The sequence below is a fragment of the Oncorhynchus masou genome, chromosome 28 (assembly GCF_036934945.1).
Source record: "Oncorhynchus masou masou isolate Uvic2021 chromosome 28, UVic_Omas_1.1, whole genome shotgun sequence".
NCBI lineage: Eukaryota > Metazoa > Chordata > Actinopteri > Salmoniformes > Salmonidae > Oncorhynchus > Oncorhynchus masou.
In genome coordinates this window covers 17,547,055-17,560,465 of record NC_088239.1, presented here as the reverse complement: position 1 = coordinate 17,560,465, position 13,411 = coordinate 17,547,055, and the positions used below count along the sequence as shown (strand labels likewise).

At 42.5% G+C, this 13,411-nt stretch overlaps 1 protein-coding gene across 2 annotated transcripts in view; it reads left to right on the top strand.

Annotated features, from left to right (window-relative positions):
- LOC135517282 (apoptosis regulator Bcl-2-like) overlaps nt 1–10,931 on the top strand; it is a 71,161-nt gene extending 60,230 nt beyond the window's left edge. For both annotated transcript variants that reach the window (XM_064941446.1, XM_064941445.1), the window contains one exon: nt 9,809–10,931. In XM_064941446.1, coding sequence (XP_064797518.1) covers nt 9,809–9,943 — 135 coding nt within the window. In that variant the 3' untranslated portion in view covers nt 9,944–10,931. The remainder of the gene's footprint in view (nt 1–9,808) is intronic.
- Nucleotides 10,932–13,411: the final 2,480 nt, after the last annotated feature.

The following is a 13,411-nucleotide window of genomic DNA, read 5'->3' as shown; positions in this document are numbered from 1 at the left end:
CAGACTAAAATTGGAGTTGATTCCAAAGCAATACATCAAAGACCAGACCTTTCGCGCCAATGCCAGCAACTTTCGCCAATAATTGTGGTTGTGAAAATAGCAAACATATTTCTGAACCTATAGCGGTACTTATAGCTCTACCGCCAGCGCTTTGATTGACCGTTGCGTTAGGTCTGTTATAATAGATCCCAAAAGGTTAGCTAAGGTTCTTACAGCTTTTAACTCCATGTTTAAAAAAAAAAACTTCATTTGCTTCTGTTCAAGGACAAGAAATTTGTCACAGATACTAAATGGTAAACTCTGGTCTTTTTCCATTGGCTAACATCAGAAATGGACCAGTAACTGAAAGGTCGCTATTTCGAATACCCGAGCTGACAAGGTGAAAAATCTGTTATTGTGGCCGCCGTACTACAATGGCTAACCCTGTAAAACAACATATTTTACTGCACCTATGTGGTGTATGTAACAATTTAAAAGTTTGCATGTGACACTTTTTATACTTTCTGTGTGAAAGGGATTTTCACGGAAGACCCTGTTGTCTTCACTACATTTTGGGCACATGTATATGGGGACAGGGAAACAGGAGGGAAAGGAGAGACAGCTGGATTGGCTCTCTTGGAACTTTTGGCAGAATGGTGAATGAAACCAGATCGGTGGACTGCATTGGCTCGGCTAGAATGACCCATCCCACTACTTCCACTTTCTGTCCTGTGCATCGGTTGTTGATAGCTTTACTCAGCCACAAACAGGATTTACACACTCAAATTACCAATGTGACTCTCAATGGCCCAAAGCAGGCTTTGAGAAGTAACACATGCAACATGTCTGTTTATAGCAGAAACAAACAGATGGGAAATATATATTTTTAATCTTCATTACAAATTAGATTATTGGTTACTAGGGATGTTTATATTTACATTTTTGTCATTTAGCAGACACTCTTATCCAAAGCGACTTACAGGAGCAGTTAGGGATAAGTGCCTGCTCAAAGGCACATCACAGATTTTTCACCTAGTCGACTCAGGGATTCAAACCAGCAACCTTTCAGTTACTGGCCAACGCTCTTAACAGCTAGGCTACCTGCTACTTATGTGTGTGATACCATGCACTGTAAAAGAGGCCGCTGTAGGCAGATCTAAGCCCTTGTCCCCAAAACAACAACAAAGAATACTGTATCCGGAGATGAACCAAAACAGGACCAGCAGAAGGTAGCTTCAATAGGAAGAGAGGGCAAGGGGATGAAATAAAAACCCATTAAGTAAAGTGGAGATGGGAGGGGACATGCCCCCACCCACCAAGATATAGGGCCTGCCACGTGTGCCAATCTCATTACCCATAAGGCTTTCCTGAAAAAGCAACAGTCTGGCCCTTCTCTAGGTTCAGTATCTAGTGTTCTGTTTCAACTCTCCCGGCCCTCCTAACCCACAATCCTCTCATATCAGTGTGAGGCTGCCCTCCCCCGGTCACAGGGTTCAATGCCCCCCCCCCCCAAAAAGAAATACAAGCCGAGAAGGGGAGACATAGGAGGGAGGGGGGATTGCACCTTGACCCAGTAATCCAATGCATCCTAAAAAGGTAATTACTTGCAGTTTAATCTCCTGACTCTGGTATAGTGCAATAGACAACATACAAATCTCTCTCCCGCCGGGCTTTGTTCATTTAACAGCATTATTCATGTCTCACTCTTACTTATGCCAATAGCATTGTTAGGCCTTAAAGAACAACAGTCAAACTGTGTTTCATCATTAAATGAAGGATATTGAGGTATAAAGTGTGAGGAAAGAATCATATAACGTCTTGACTAAGCTGCAGCTCTATGTGCTGCCGCAAGTTAGTTACAGCTCCCTGAGAATGTCTCAGTATCACTTTTTGTATTAAACACATAATAACATGATACCAAAATAAAACCTATGAAACTGGGTTGACAAGATGTTCATCTTTCCTCTGTGGAAATTTAAAAAAAACATCACACAGGGACAACATTGCATCTGCCCCAAACTACTTCATATAGACAAAATAATTTACTGCTTCCTGTGTTGCACTCACCCAGCCGTGGGGTGCATACAGATGGAGGTGCACGTTCAGGCCCTGTGGCTACTACATCAAAGTGAACAAAACCCCCCTCCCCACCCCTACTCTCTCTCTACCACACATGCATGCACACCACACACACCATGGCCTACACACGGATTGGATAGGACTGGGAGGATGTGTGCTTTTTAATTCCCTAATGCGTTTTTATCTGTGATACTGACCCCCTGAGGGAGGGCAACCTGGGAAGGGCCACAGGGGCCCCTGATGTCAGAGATGGGTCAAACTGTGCACAGCAGGGGGGGGTCCATCTTCACCTCCGTTACATTGCCTTAATGACTGAATCTTGTTTATCTCAAAGAGAAAAAAACAGCTTTTAAGACCTCATTAGTCCACGGGGCTCCATGAAAGTGCGCTGTAAGGAGAGGAACTGTTGCTAGGGTAACAGCTAAAAGGAAAGTACCTTGAAATGAACAAATTTAATTTCAATGTCGTGGTCAGGGGCAATAAGGGCATAGTTTGTGTGCTTGTGTTGCATGTTAATTTCCCCAGGTAGTCACACTATTTTGTATTATTATTTGGCATCAATGTATCTGTGACAAGCTATACAAAAGGTACTATGCACATATCCCATGTTGACATAGTTATTTCTGTATTCGACATGTACTGTATGAATCATTCTAAAACGTTGAACCGTTCTCATGCAGTGGTCCTTTTAATTAGATTAATGCACTAATTGTACGTCTCTCTGGATAAGAGCATCCGCTAAATGACTAAAATGTCAAATGTAATTGTTGTTTGTATATCCCAGCATGAATCTGTTCCAATGAGAACACTCCTCTTCTTAGGCAGCTCAGTATAGTGTGAACTGTGCTCTGTTCCCTTTCCCATGGTGCCTTTATATCTATGACCAGCTAATTCATTTGCTCAGCTGAAAACAAGGCGGGGGTAAAAAAAAACAGACCCAGAGGCATCCTTCCACGTGATTGAATGCAGACATTGTACGATATTCCTCCTGTTCAGCTCAGGGGTTGTGTGAAACTTGAGGTCTTTTTGGCTGTATGATAAAGTTGTCGGATGTTACACGTTAGCTCTGCTTAGTGGCTGTGGGAAAGGATGTCATAATGTGTATGGCTCGTAGGAGGCCTGTGGGCCAAACACACATCATGGGATAGGCAGCAAGTAGATCAGCCAATTGTCACACGCTTGAACTCAGGAGTGTGTGAGAGTGCATCTGAGCTCATCATGGGACAACTCACACACTAAACTCAGACACACATAATACAGCCACATCTGAGTACAGTATACACACACAGCACACACACATACATACACACATAGCACACACATACATACACACACAGCACACGCACATACACACAGCACACACACATACATACACACACAGCACACACATACATACACACACAGCACACGCACATACATACACACACAGCACACACACATACATACACACACAGCACACACACATACATACACACACACACAGCACACACACATACATACACACACAGCACACACATACATACACACACACACAGCACACGCACATACATACACACACAGCACACACACATACATACACACACAGCACACACACATACATACACACACAGCACACACACATACATACGCACACACATACATACGCACACACACACACACACACACACACACACACACACACACACACACACACACACACACACACACACACACACACACACACACACACACACAGACATACACACACATAGCACACACATACATACACACACACAGCGCACACATACATACACACACACAACGCACACATACATACACACACACAGCGCACACACACATACATACACACACAGCACACACACACATACATACACACACAGCACACACACACCCACATAGCACACACACATACATACACACACAGCACACACATATACATACACACACACACATACATACACACAGCACACACACATACACACACACAGCGCACACACACATACATACACACACAGCACACACACATACATACACACACAAACATTGTTAAATCTTATCACATCACTCTGTCAAGTTGTCTTTTCCAGGGCTGGCTACATTTGACATGTGATGTGACAAAGCCAGAGACATGGAGGCTATAACATGAACTATATTTCCTTGAACTTACAACTTCAAATCAAATGGCCCAGCTATTGAAGCCGATAAAAGGTCCACTGTGATGTGACAGAGTGGGTGGGCCTTGATTGGAAGCCTCCCCATTTTCTGAGAGTTTTGCTTCCTTTCTCCTCGATTGCGATATCCCTCTGGCAAACTCTTTTTAGAATGTCTGCCAGGAATGAGGCCCTCACACTAAAATCTGTGTGTCTGCCGAGGCAGGGGGAGGAGGGGGGGGGGGGGGGGGTTCAGCACAAATGAGAGACAGGGACGTGTTGTTGCCAACGTGTGACAGGTGCCTGAGCAGGGCAAAGCCCTCAACGTTCCTGTTCTCATTCTCAACTCCCTGTTTAGCCTGACAAGAGTCCAAGAGGAGCCCTTTTCTCACGAGGAGAGTCCTTTGTTGGAGCTTTGAGAACTAATATCTTCTTGTTTTCTCAGTCATTCCACCTTAAGAAGACTACCATACCTTGAATTGACCCACCTACATAATTTGATCAAAGCGATTGAATATCTGAGAGAGAGAGAGAGCGAGACAGAGAGAGACAGAGACAGCAACACAGAGAGAGTGAGAAAGAAAAACCGAGAGTGAGAAAGTGAGACACATAGTGAGACAGAGAGAGAGAGTGAGAAAGAGAGAGACTGGAATATGAGAGCGAAAGATTGGAATATGAATGGGAATGAGATTGGAATGAGACAGAGAGAGATAGGAATGTGAGAGAGAGAGAGAGAGAGGAGAGGAGAGAGAGAGAGAGAGAGAGAGAGAGAGAGAGAGAGATGGGAATGAGAAAGTAGAAGGACGAGACCGAGGGAGAAAGGAATGAGAGAGATGGAAATTAGAAAGAGAAAGAAAAAGAGAGTTTGATTGTCTCTCCACGATAAGCCATTTTATCATGCTGACCCTCCAATGAACCGAGAGAGGAAACTCCCCAGACGAAGAATTCCCCCATTATCCAGTCTATGCCCTAATCAGCATATCATGCAAATTCGTCTAAATCCCATCCATTTGGCTAATCCCCTGGATTAAACGACCTAATCAAGCCCTTATTAACCCATGTGTGGGTACAGTGAGTCAGAGACTGTCACATTTGGCAGGCTATGTTACAGTACCTGGGCTTTGATCCAAGGCATTAGGGAAAACTCTGGGAAAGGGCTTGGTTGACTTCTTGGGCTGCATACAAAGCAAAGTCTGTATAACAAAGAATTACATATGTTTATCTAGCAGTTATTGGATGCGGCATTCTGAAGATTCACAACTTAGTCTAACCCTTTGTAAAGAATCTCAGTAAATATTAGTACAAAGGCAAGTGAATAACCATATTTTTTTATTCACCTAGGGAAGATCTCAAATGAATACTCCTCGCTTCTTTTTTCGTCATCTCCTTCTCAAAACCTATTGGATGAAAAAGTCAGAAGTCCCTCCCCTCTGACCTTCTCCTCCAATTGGTTTTGAGAAGGAGATGAGGAGAGAGGATGCGAGGAGTATGCAATTGCGATATTCCCCTAGACACTGTTAGCATTAGCAGTATGTAATCCAAAACAACCCACTCAACTAGACTAGACGTTGAATTGACGTATGTGCCCAGTGGGAAGTAGGCTAGTATATCCTGGTGACCATGACAGCACTGGTAAAACCTGCTGGGTTCTGGCTCGGTTACCTCAGTTAGCTAGCTCAGCTCCTCCAGCAGGTCAGAGTTGTGTTCAGAATCCATTAGCGTGGCTTTGGGCAAACCTAGCTGGTCTGTTTAAAAACACGCTGGAAGCTCACCTAATGACATGTTTGCCGAGGTGGGGGGAAAAAAGCAAACAGAGATGGCAACATGTTGGAAATCCAAGGGCCCTGTCTGTTACCAACCCTCTGGCTAGTGAACAGCACCATAGAGCAACCTGGAGAAAGAGATATTAGGACAGCACCATAGAGCAACCTGGGGAGAGAGATATTAGGACAGCACCATAGAGCAACCTGGAGAGAGAGATATTAGGAGGACAGCACCATAGAGAAACCTGAAGAGAGAGAGAGAATAGGACAGCACCATAGAGCAACCTGAAGAGAGAGAGAGAATAGGACAGCACCATAGAGAAACCTGAAGAGAGAGAGATATTAGGACAGCACCATAGAGCAACCTGGAGAGAGAGATATTAGGACAGCACCATAGAGCAACCTGGAGAGAGAGATATTAGGACAGCACCATAGAGCAACCTGAGGAGAGAGAGAGAATAGGACAGCACCATAGAGCAACCTGAAGAGAGAGAGAGAATAGGACAGCACCATAGAGAAACCTGAAGAGAGAGAGATATTAGGACAGCACCATAGAGCAACCTGGAGAGAGAGATATTAGGAGGACAGCACCATAGATAAACCTGAAGAGAGAGAGAGAATAGGACAGCACCATAGAGCAACCTGAAGAGAGAGAGAATAGGACAGCACCATAGAGAAACCTGAAAAGAGAGAGAGAATAGGACAGCACCATAGAGCAACCTGAAGAGAGAGAGATATTAGAAGGACAGCACCATAGAGCAACCTGAAGAGAGAGAGATATTAGGAGGACAGCACCATAGAGCAACCTGTAGAGAGAAACAGAAGAAAGAAGGGGGGGGACGACAAGAGAGAGTGTGTGTGTGTGTAGGGGGGGATCGGGTATCAGGTGATCAACGAAGCAGCTGTTGTTGCGGGTGTAAACACCTAATAGCCCTTGCTTGTGGAATAAACTGTGACATCAAACCAGCGTTGTCCATGTTATGGACAGCTCTCTATCACGGTACTATTGTGTAGCCCCATACTGTAGAAGTATGACCGTGACAGCAGAGAGCCAGTGTGACATTTATGGTTTACAGTACATGCACGAGGTTGTTCTGTTGACACTGGATATACATGATGAACTGTACTTTCCTGGACACCTGTTCCCCTCGCTGGAATCGATGAATGGAATTACCCGGGATATGACTTTTATTAATATGCTAATGAGGTATGTATGCTAATAATGCAGTTCCTATGGTGATGCTGATGTGTCCAGACTGAGCCAATCGAGGAATTTCCCACGATGTCATCAATCTATTTTTTGTTTAATGTGTGTTCTCGTCAATGTAAACTTTGAAAGATGCTCCCCTCGATTTCCTACTTTTATTACAGTAAGCACCTTGGTGGAGATTGGAAGTGTAAACAATGGCTATGTACGTCATATTGCTGGAAGAGGGTATTTTGTACATAATATGATGCGGTGATCCTCATGCTCCAAGACACAGGATATCGACCTGTGGCTGCCAGAGAAATGGTCAAAGACGTGCACTCTTCTCATTGACATATAGTTTCAAATTAGGGAAAGTACGTGTGTATGGGAAATTGGGAAGATTACATACTGGAAGGCTACTTTTATATCCTATCCATTCTGACTAGAGGATTATCCTAGGTTATGAAGACAGACTTTTGTGTGAGCTACTCTAATGAATCTATGGTGCTGAATATTGCATCGGCACTCTGACTTGAGCTCAGAAGAAACGTGAACTTTAGCCAGAATACTCAGCAGCACATTTCCTCTTTCTCTCCCCTTCTACTCTGAGTCATTTTGATGTGCAGCAGTTGTGGGTTAACCTCCTACCAGCACCAGAAGCATACCGTTACCACTCCTTCTCTTTCCACCCTTTCCTCTCGGTCTCTCCTCTTCACTTCTTGTCATCTGCTCTGGCTGGTTTTGATGTGCAGCAGTTGTGGGTTAACCTCCTCCCAGGCAGCACATTGGGGAAGCTTCCTTCCTGCAAGCTGTTCAGGGCTAAGAAGCTAAAAAAACGTGTCTGCCCTGCAGATATTCTCTCCACTGACAAGATACTGGAACCAGTGGGAAGGGGAATCATACAATCCAAACAATTGCGCACGAGCCGGCCCCTCACTGGGCTAGAACACTGGGGCCTGAACGCAGCCTACGGGCTTGAGCTGTAGATGAGAGTCTGTGCCAAATGTAATGTGGTACAAGCACGCTGCAATAAAAACACTGCTTTACTTATTAAGCAGTCTACTCCACTGTGTATGGGGTCTGGGGAGGGGAGGAGAAAACGGAGGCACACTAGTATTCAGTTTACCAACCACACACACACACACACACACACACACACACACACACACACACACACACACACACACACACACACACACACACACACACACACACACACACACACACACACACACACACACACACACACACACACACACACACACACACACCCCCTGGGATCTAGGGTTCTGGAGCTTAAAGCTACAATATGTAGCTTTGCTATACTCGCATTAACACCTGCTAACCATGTGTATATGACCAGTAGAATTTTATTTGTATCTTTTTGTGCGACCATACCAAATTCACATAGAAATGTGAGTTATAGATCTTTCTCCTTGAAAGCAAGTCAAAAAAGCGGTAGATCTATGTGCGCTATTTCTATGCTTCCCGTTCTTCAGTTTAGTTTTAGCGTCTTCTACTTTCAGTTTTGTGCCCCAGCTTTCAACAGCTGAAAATATCATATTTTTGGTTGTGGAAAATATATTTCACAGTGGTTAGATTGTTTAATTATTTTCTACACAATGACTGCAACCAAAGGCCATAGAAAAGACACACACACACTTAGATTTCACAAGGTCTGGGAATACAGTGTTACATATCCAGCTCTTAGTACACAACCTGGGTCGCATACACACAGGAATACAGTTTGCAGTGCTAAACAACCTTAAAATATGTAAAACACTGGAGGCAGTCTAGAACTGGAGGCAGTATTGTATGCTCTAAATTTGTAAAGATTCAATCTGAAGACGCTGTACTGTGTATTGTTATAGTGTACTGTGTATTGTTATATTGTACTGTGTTGTTATATTGTACTGTACTGTATATTGTTATTTTGTACTGTACTGTGTGTTGTTATATTGTACTGTACTGTGTATTGTTATATTGTACTGTACTGTGTGTTGTTATATTGTACTGTACTGTGTGTTGTTATATTGCATCAGATATGCATTTATAATTTTTCCATCCAGTTTTTAAAAAGCAACAAATTACCAGGAACAGCTATTCATTAGGGTTATCCCCTTGCTTGTCATATTAGTATTACACTCTATTACATTCCACTGAACATGTTGGGGGAAGAACCTGAACGTTTCCTTGTAACCAGACCAGTGGACAGATTTGGGGAAGAACCTGCACATTTCCTCTTGTTTCAAAACCAGATAATATGCACAGATACATTTGTTTGTGGTTTGTAGTTGTGTGGGATCGGATGTTTTGGTCTTACTTACTGTATGCCTGGTATGCAAAAAAGCTGTGTGTGTGCCTGTGTGCCTGTGTGTGTGTGTGTGGGGGGGGACAGACAGACAGACAGAGGAGGCTCAGGGATAGAGCCACAGTGATATGGGCCCCATGTATCCATGGTCATTGAGACATTTTACTGATGCATAGTGTCTATATAGATCAATGAAAAAATTATATTGAAGGCTTGATAGGGCACGAACTGATATTATAACAAACTAATTTACATGGCGGGTGTATGTTCAGTAATTAGAATAAAGAACAGTTGTAGTGATGATACTAACTTCTCTCTTTCTCTCTCTCTTTCTCAGGACGCCTTTGTGGAGATCTATGGGCAGCAGAGGATCTCTGCCTTCCACTCCTGGCCCTACCTTAAGACAGTGTTCGGCCTGGCTGCCCTGGGTGCAGCCGGAGTCACCATTGGAGCCTTGTTCATCCAGAAGTGATATAAAAGTCCCCAGAGGACCTTTCCCCTCCCTCTCGCCTCTCCTACCAGGTTCTTACCCAGTAGCCCAAAAAAGAAAGGCAAACAGCACTTTTTTCCCTTGAAAAACTGTCGACCTATAACTTTGCTGTGTACGGACTACAATATTTCGTCTCTCGTTCCTCAATTTTTCTTTTCTCTTTGAAAGCACCTCACAGCTCAGCACTGCCCATCCCGGGCCTGTAGCCCGGTTCAATCCCAGAGCTGCCGGATCTTCAAAGGAGACTGCACCGCTCTGTTGCTTGGTTGCTTATTTCATATTCCATGACCCGTCCTCTTGCGTATTGAAAAGATGAAAAAGAAAAATAAGTATACAAATCAATCACACGGAACGCAACATGTTTTTTCTGACAAATGCAGCCTTGTATATTCATACAGACTTACAGATGGATTCACCCATGCGTACTGTATACTAGACAGCTACCAACAGGGAATATCATTGGAAAGATAGCATACACACTTGATCATTTTATACTAATGCATAAACAAATACCAACGGGTAGATACTGAATGTTGCAGGCAAACATATTCACACAAACTCATGTGTGTGCTCTAACAATTAAACAATTGACTTTTATGATGTATGGTTAATGAACATAAGAAAAGTGATTGTTTATTCATAAACTGAAAAACAAGATTTTCTTTCTTTTTAATAACTGTTTTCAGCATGATTGTGTGGTGTATGTAGCATGTAACATTGACAGAAAAGTAAAACATTTTTAAAAAACATCCCAAATGTACTGTACATACAGCTTCCATCGCCAGCATGAGTGGTGAAAGTGGTCGTTTTTGCCTGAGTGACCATTTATGCATGATGACTTTTGATGACAGGAATTATTGGTTTGTTTTTCTAGTTTGGGTGGTGAAGGCTCACTGTGCACAAACCCCCAAGGGAACTTCAATCAAATCCAATAGATGTGAGAATTTCCTATTAAACTTCTTGTCTCTGATTCGTCCCCCATGTTTCTTTGTTTGTGGAACACGAGAGCGTGACCTAAATGTTGAGAAGGAATATTCTCCGGAGTTTCTCTCGCTTGCTGTATATTCTAAGGATCGAAAGCCATTTTCAAGCACACCTGAATGTATTATAGCCAGTCCCAATGTGCCACCTACCCAATCCCTTTGGCCCAAACCCTTTGATGGGATAGTAAATTGAGGATAGTAAAACGAGGATAGTAAATCGAGGATCGTAAAACGAGGATCGTAAAACGAGGATAGTAAATCGAGGATAGTAAAACGAGGATAGTAAATCGAGGATAGTAAAACGAGGATAGTAAAACGAGGATAGTAAATCGAGGATAGTAAAACGAGGATAGTAAAACGAGGATAGTAAAACGAGGATAGTAAATCGAGGATAGTAAAACGAGGATAGTAAAACGAGGATAGTAAATCGAGGATAGTAAATCGAGGATAGTAAAACGAGGATAGTAAAACGAGGATAGTAAATCGAGGATAGTAAATCGAGGATAGTAAAACGAGGATCGTAAAACAAGGACAATTTGTCAGTCACCACATGGAAAAAGGCTGTTTTAAGATTAGGGCTTAGGTTGAGGATTTTGGTTGCAATTAGGATTAGAATTAGGGTTTGGGTTAAGTTAGGATTACATGCTGACTACACCGGCCATGCGCATGCGTCCACATGCTTCATTGCACTCCTGTTGATTTCATCCATCCACACCAGACGTGATCACGACACGCAGGTTAAAATATTAAAACCAACTTTGAACCAACTGTATTCATCTGGGGGCAGATCAAAACACATGTTCATGGGCATTTAGCTAGCTAGCTGTTGCTAGTTTTTCCTAGGAGATGAGCATCGTGTGTTTCTCTACTCCAACTATTAATCCACAGATAAAAAGGGAAACCTAGTTAGTTACCTTACTTTCTCTCTCCTTGTTTGTCTTCCAAGCCTCCACGTGGGGTTGGATCTTTTGGATATCCAATAAGGATCTCCTTCCAGAGAGACATAAGGGACTTTAACATATGGGTTTGAATGGAGGATGAACAAAGAAAACAGACAAATCTAATCTGTCTGTTGCAGCTTCCCCCTAAGAGAGAGATGCATCGATCACCTGGTATCAGATAACGGCCCAAGTCTACTCCGATGGGAGGCTTGATTTCCGATCAGCAGAGACAGACATTGAGGCATGACTATCTGTCAGGGAGACACATGAGGACGTCGCTGATATATTTACGGTTCTTATTGGACAGAGGGGGTTTTCCATGGACTCTGGTTGGTTCCTCCTGATGTCTAACTACTGTCATGGTACCTCCTGATAAGCTATATCCATAGAAAAGCAGGGACTGTTCAGTAGGGTACAAGGTTAGGTTTAAGATCGAAATTTATTGTGAGTTGAGATTAATTAGACTGAAACTTCCAGTCGCATAGAAACCAAAAGGAAGCCGTGGAGTTTGCATATAGTATCTTAACTAAGGGTTGTAGGATCCACCAAATAAATCTATTCTATTTCTGTCGATTGTGTGATAAGTCTGTTAAAGCTGAACATACAAAGGAAGCTCCAAAAAAATGTTGGTTGGTTGGCAGATTTCTTATCAGGCAAGACAGATCTTTTTGAACTTCCATCCTCTTGAACTTATGCATTTTTTTTCTATCCTCAGTTTTCACAGTTTACATTGCCTTTTTGTATGCATCGTAAAAATATAAATCCTATATGCAACAATCATAGCTACATTCTGTATTAATTTGCTTTTACTCATTAGAGCACAGGTCCATGAAATGTCTTCCTGACGTTGCAGATTGAAATGAAAATAGCAAATATAACGCATAACAAATGGAATCATTATTTCCATATGGAAAAATGTAAAGTTTTACTGCACTATTTACAATAAATACTCAAATACTTCTCAAGTATGGCAATGTCAATGATAGCAGTACTGTACTTTGGTACATTGCCCTGTATCATCAAGAAAATGTCTGATCAAACCCAGACACCCCATGCACAGCAGACTGATGACATCCATCACATTCTTTGACTGTAATGAAGATCCCAAATATTTTTTACACCAGTGGTTTTGAACAGCACATACAGATTGTATGGATTAGTAACTGTATATTGACCTAAAAAAAAAACCACGAAGATGTGATAGCCAACCAATCTTACCAATACATGGGTGAGGGCTATATCCATAACCCACAGTTTGTTCACAAAACTGATATCAATTATGTATTTATTATTTGACTTAAGTGTTATATGTTTACAGATTTACATGAAATATGACCTATAATGAATTAAAATATGAGGTAAGGTAATTAAGTATGTAAAAAAAAAAGTGCTTTTCTGTATTGGAAAGGTGTGGGCGTACCCCAACAACAGAATGGTGGGGGTGTATAGCACTCAAAAACATTTTTTATGACAAGTTAACAGCTGATTGGCCAGCTCATTGGCCAAGGTGAAGTCACGTTATATGA